Source organism: Salvia splendens, chromosome 16 (assembly GCF_004379255.2).
Source record: "Salvia splendens isolate huo1 chromosome 16, SspV2, whole genome shotgun sequence".
Taxonomy (NCBI): domain Eukaryota; kingdom Viridiplantae; phylum Streptophyta; class Magnoliopsida; order Lamiales; family Lamiaceae; genus Salvia; species Salvia splendens.
The window spans coordinates 720,994-726,966 of NC_056047.1; the positions used below are offsets into that span (position 1 = coordinate 720,994).

At 39.3% G+C, this 5,973-nt stretch overlaps 1 protein-coding gene across 1 annotated transcript; it reads left to right on the top strand.

Annotated features, from left to right (window-relative positions):
- The first annotated feature begins 299 nt into the window (after positions 1-299).
- Positions 300-5,375, top strand: LOC121769959 (exocyst complex component EXO84B-like). The gene is made up of 7 exons (XM_042166738.1): positions 300-744; positions 1,594-1,691; positions 2,128-3,184; positions 3,386-3,901; positions 4,021-4,209; positions 4,292-4,428; positions 4,721-5,375. The coding sequence occupies exons 1-7, from the start codon at positions 574-576 to the stop codon at positions 4,881-4,883; spliced, it is 2,331 nt and encodes a 776-aa protein (XP_042022672.1). The 5' UTR covers positions 300-573; the 3' UTR covers positions 4,884-5,375.
- Positions 5,376-5,973: the final 598 nt, after the last annotated feature.

Here is a 5,973-nt window from a genome sequence, read left to right on the forward strand (position 1 = left end):
AAACCCCCCGAATTGTGCAAGACATGATGAGATAAAATCAATATTTACTTTAAAAAGAATATGATAGATCCATCATTTTTTTGAATAATGAGGAAAATATGACGAGGATAAACTATAATAATTGCATTTGTGAGTTTCAAAATCTGTGGAAAAATTAATCATTAAAATTGGATCAATCAATAGTGTGAGTTTTGAAAATCTGTGGAAATATTAATAATTTGAGCAATCAATAGTGAATAAGAAAATATTTTATGTGTATTTTTTAATTCAAAGAAAAGTAAGAGCTGTTTCTTCGACAGCCCAACAAACGAACAAACTCGCTTTGGGTCGCCACCAAAACATTCCGCCAACCGAAACCAACTCCACTAAACCTCCCAATTTCAATGGCGAATTCAATCCCTAATCTCATCTATACAGTATCCATCTCTTGATTTCTCACCAGCTTCGGATCGGAGCAGCAGCTGCCGCATCTAAAGCCGCCGAATTCCGGCGAATCCGCTTTGCTCAGCTTAGTTTGGCCGATTGGTTTTGTTTTGGCTCGGTTAATTCGTTTTTGAGTCAGTCTGTTTAGTGATGGCTTCGGCGAAATCGACTCGGTCAAGAGCGGCGCACACGGGAACTTCAGCGAAGGGAAATGTAAAAGACGGAGGGGTGAAATTTGAGGAAAATCTGAAAGTTTTCAAGTCTGATAACTTCGATGCCGATGGTTTTGTGCAGTCCAAGTGCCATTCGCTTAGCGAAAAGGTTAGTGGTGATTTTTTGTTGTTTATTGATGGACTGATTGGGGAAACTGAAAACTCCTGTTTTGGATTTTAATTTGTTTGAGAAAAAATGCGTGAGATGATAGGAAGTTGTTTGAAAATCATTGGTTAATGATTAAGGAAGAAATTTATCCTATATATAGGTGTTTTTTCCCTTGTTAAAGTACATTGCAGTCGAAGGTTTATTCTCACATTTTTCTTGGTTATGATCAGAGAATAAGGTTTTATTTCATGTTATTATGATCTCAAAATTGGTATCAATAGCTTATATTAGTTGTTTCCATGGGAAACATAGTACGGAGTACCTGACATTTTTATTTTTATTTTTTTGTTGATTTTGTTTTGATGTAGAGAAAGGATGTGAAATTTCGCAAACTTACCTGAAAATAGGAATGATTGTTTCAATATTTTTCCCCTATCCGCGAATGTGAAATTTGGGTGGTGTTTGTAAGGGGTTTGAGGTTCCAAATTTGAGTTGTTTGCTCTTACTAAAATTAGGTAAAGGAAAACGAGAAATTGTGGTGGGCAGATAAGAGAATCTGATTTCAGTTAAAGAGAAAAATCTGATAGGAATAAAGCTTTAATCACCTCTAATGCATTATGCTTCCTATAGGACCTATGCCAGTTTTATTTTATTGATTTATATGTCATACTAATTGCCTCCACACCTGACTGACCAGTGACCATCACAGTCCATTTTCATGTAAAGTAGCTTAAAGTAGCAATCCCTGCCGTGATCAACTTGATGCTCAGATTTTGAATTTGTTCTTTCAGGCTTCATTAGGAAATGTGTGATTGTGTTGGAAATAACAGTTTGAACATTTTTTTGCAGGAAATTAGACAATTGTGCTCATATCTTGTTGATCTGAAAAGAGCTTCGGCTGAAGAAATGCGGCGAAGTGTTTATGCGAATTATACAGCTTTTATTCGGTGAGTTCTTTGTGGTTATGTCAGGGTTGTTGTAACAATGTCTCCGCTCTGCCTTTAGTCTTGTATTTGTATAAAGCCATTAAAAGACCTAAGATGTGGAACTACCTCTACCTCTTTATATGGATAGCTAATTAGGTAGATAGGAGTATTATTTAGGAACTGGAACTTTCGTAAAACGAAATCAAAATTTTGTCCAGCAAGTGGTCAAGAGCTGCTGCATGCTGCATGCTCATATCAACCAAATGGCTGCCAACCTCCTCTTTGGCGACGTGAAAGATAAAGGACTCCTGGTTCCTCTTGATCAGGACACTTTTTTTAAATCATATTTTTTTTGTAGCGTACATCCAGCATGTCTTTCTATTGATTGCCTTCTGCAGTTCTGCTGAATGCATATATAACATTGTAATCTAAAAGTATCTTTTTATAAAAACTACAGTACTTCCAAAGAGATATCAGACTTAGAGGGCGAACTTTCATCAATGAGAAACTTGCTGTCCACTCAGGCAACACTGATTCATAATCTAGCTGAGGGAGTTCATATTGACTCTTCGCCTGACACTGTTCCTGATGGTTCAGTGACAACTGGTTTGTCCAACAATGAAGTAGGAGAGCCTTCTGAGTTAGAGAAATGGTCAACAGAGTTTCCCGATTTCCTTGATGTATTGTTAGCTGAAAGAAGGATTGATGAAGCTTTAGCCAACCTTGATGAAGGTGAGCGGATTGTGGCAGAAGCAAAAGAAAAGAAGACTCTGTCTCCTGTCATGCTTCAGTCACTTCAGACTTCTATAACTGAACGTAGACAAAGGTTAGCTGATCAGCTTGCTGAAGCTGCCTGCCAACCTTCCACGCGTGGTTCGGAGCTTCGTGCATCAATCTCTGCTCTAAAAAAGCTTGGTGATGGTCCGCGTGCTCATAGTTTACTCCTTAATGCTCATTATCAGAGGTATCAATACAACATGCAAAGTCTCCGACCATCAAGCACATCATATGGTGGAGCATATACAGCAGCTCTTTCACAGCTTGTATTCTCCGCCATTGCTCAAGCAGCAAGTGATTCCGAGGCTATTTTTGGCAAGAAGAAGGCTTATACATCTGAACTTGTCATGTGGGCAACAAAACAGACAGAAGCTTATGCACTTCTTGTCAAAAGACATGCACTAGCATCATCCGCGGCTGCTGGAGGATTGAGATCTGCTGCAGAATGTGTTCAAATAGCATTAGGCCACTGTTCCTTATTGGAAGCTCGTGGTCTTGCTCTTTGTCCTGTTCTTATAAAGCTTTTCAGACCCAGTGTTGAGCAAGCTCTGGATGCAAATTTAAAGCGAATTGAAGAGAGTACAGCTGCCTTAGCAGCTGCTGATGATTGGGAGCTCACATATCCTCCTAACTCTGTGCGTTTGTCTGGAAGAACCACTACAGCTGTTTCTGGTAGTGCATTGGCACATCAGCACAAGCTTTCTAGTAGTGCTCATCGTTTCAATACAATGGTCCAGGTAAATTTTATTAGATTTGTCATCTGTCAGTCCATGTTCGAGGGTGTCTTGCTTATTCACAACCATTGTTCCACTCTTTTTTTTTCTTCTTTCAAAAAAATTTCTTGAGGCATGTATAATTTATCTGTAATAGCTCTTCTCTTGAAGATATTCTTTTGTAGATGGTGAAAACCTTGATTCCAATTATGACGTTTTGTGCAGGACTTCTTTGAAGATGTAGGGCCCCTATTAAGCATGCAATTGGGAAGTAGAACACTGGATGGCTTGTTCCAGGTGTTCAATACGTACGTAAGTATGCTCATAAAAGCCTTACCTGCTTCAATGGATGAAGAGGCAGATTTTGAGGGTTCAGGAAATAAAATTGTTCGAATGGCTGAAACCGAAGCACAACAAATAGCATTGCTTGCCAATGCATCCTTACTCGCTGAGGAGCTATTGCCTCGTGCAGCAATGAAGCTCGCCCCACTAAGTCAGGCTAATTACAAGGATGATGCTCGTAGAAGGCCCATGGACCGCCAAAACCGTAATCCTGAGCAAAGGGAATGGAGGAGGCGCCTTGTGGCTTGTGTGGATAGATTGAAAGATAGTTTCTGCCGCCAACATGCTCTAGAACTTATTTTCACGGAAGAAGGTGACAGCTATCTGACTGCAGAGACATACATAAATATGAATGGGAACCCAGACGAAATTGAGTGGATCCCTACTCCATTATTTCAGGTTTAATTTACGTGTTCAAGTTGATCTGTTGACTTCCCTTTCTCGATAAACTGTTCGCATAAAGGTGTTATTATAGAGCTGGACATTCATTTATTGAATTCTTTACTCTATGCTTCCAGGATCTATACGCAAAGTTGAATAGGATGGCTAGTATAGCAGCAGATATGTTCGTAGGCCAGGAGAGATTTGCCACATTGTTATTAATGAGGCTCATGGAGACTGTCATTTTATGGCTTTCAGAAGATCAAACGTTTTGGGAAGACATTGAGGAAGGACCTAGGCCATTGGGTGATCTCGGTCTACAGCAGGTTGGGAGATCTGATACCAGCTCTGTGATTGCTTCCATTTTCCATGCCATTGTCTGTGTATTTACTCTCTTAATTCTTGCAGTTCTATCTGGATATGAAATTCGTCATGTGTTTTGCCTCGCAAGGCCGCTACTTGTCCAGGAACTTGCATCGTGTGGTGAATGATATTATAAATAAAGCAATCACTGCATTTTCATCAACTGGCATGGATCCGTATAGGTAATTTCCCAGAACTCTTTTCTCATGTTCATATTTGATTGAGCTTATTGTCATTATTTATTTTGTTTTACTTTTTGAATTAAGTTAATGAACATATGATAACTGGAGAGATAGTAAAGTAGGGGAAATATAAAGCAAAATAGATTAAATGTGTTGATTATTTTCATAAAGAAAAATGACTCAACGACAAAAAGGAATAGAGTCATCAACTATGATGATAAAAAAAACTTGATTCTTTTGTTCTCGTCTATGGTCTGGCTTGCATAAGCATGGCTGGTTTTGCTGTTTGCAGTGTACTTCCGGAAGATGAGTGGTTCAACGAAGTCTGTCAAGACGCGATTGAGAAGCTGAGTGGTCAACCGAAGAACGCCAACAGGGAACGCGACCTCAACAGTCCAACTGCTTCTGTTTCAGCTCAATCTATCTCATCCATGAGATCTCATGGAGGTTCCTGATCCAAAATTGTTAGCACAATCTGTAAATTAGACTGCACGTGCGCGGTTCATGGAGGGTGACCATCGCCGGCGATTATAGCAACAGTGCCGGTTCCCACGACCTCCCCGACTCAGCCAAAGAGACTCCGACCCCTCCTCCGTTTCCCCCCGCCGTCGCCCGGTTGGGCAATAGATAGCACAACGGATGGCTAGGGGAGGCGCCGACGGGTCCCAGGAGGTCCAATCGGCAGCTCCTAGTGTCGGCCGAGTCCCGAGCTCGCCCACCTCGCGCGCATGCAGCAACAACATCAGAGCATGATAGGCGTCATAGAAAAGTGGAGTACGACGACTGACCCTTTACACAAGGAGATGCTCAAGGGGGTCATCGATAGTATGCGGCCCAATTTGGGGCTCCCACCCCTCCACTCACATTTTATTATAAAACTAATATATAAACGTGAGATCCACATTCCACTATCTATTTTCACCAACTTTCCTTTACATTTCTTAAAACTCGTGTCGAACTCAATTGAGACTCCTAAAGTGGGACAGGGACAGAGAGAGCTTAAAATAAGTTTCAATTTTATAAAAAATATACAAATTATATATTAATTTTCTATTAATATAATAATAGATAAATAAATTAGAAACTTCAAATTCACTACAAAAATATTTAAACATTTAAAACATGCTTTAAAATTTCTCAAAATATGTTTGTTTCATTTTGCACAAATCTCAAATATTAGTATTTGATCATGTTTATATTTGAGTTTAAGCATATATCTTAAATTTATCATAATTAAATATTTTACATCTTATAAATATTACTAATTTTCATTATTATTTATTGGATTGATCGCATGTTAATTTTATCAATAGCAAACCGATGGCTAGCCCGAAACCCTAGCTTTTAGGGTTAAGGCCGAACTTTTAAACCCGAGAAAAATCACAATCCGATTGACCTGAGTAGGCTGGATCGAAACCCGTTGGACCGGCCCGATTGACGTCCCTAAATTTAATGAAGTCTAATATTCTTTATTTAAATAAAAGATTGATCAAATCGAGACTGGTTAATAGTCAGCTACATTATGAGGAATGTTTTCATTAACAT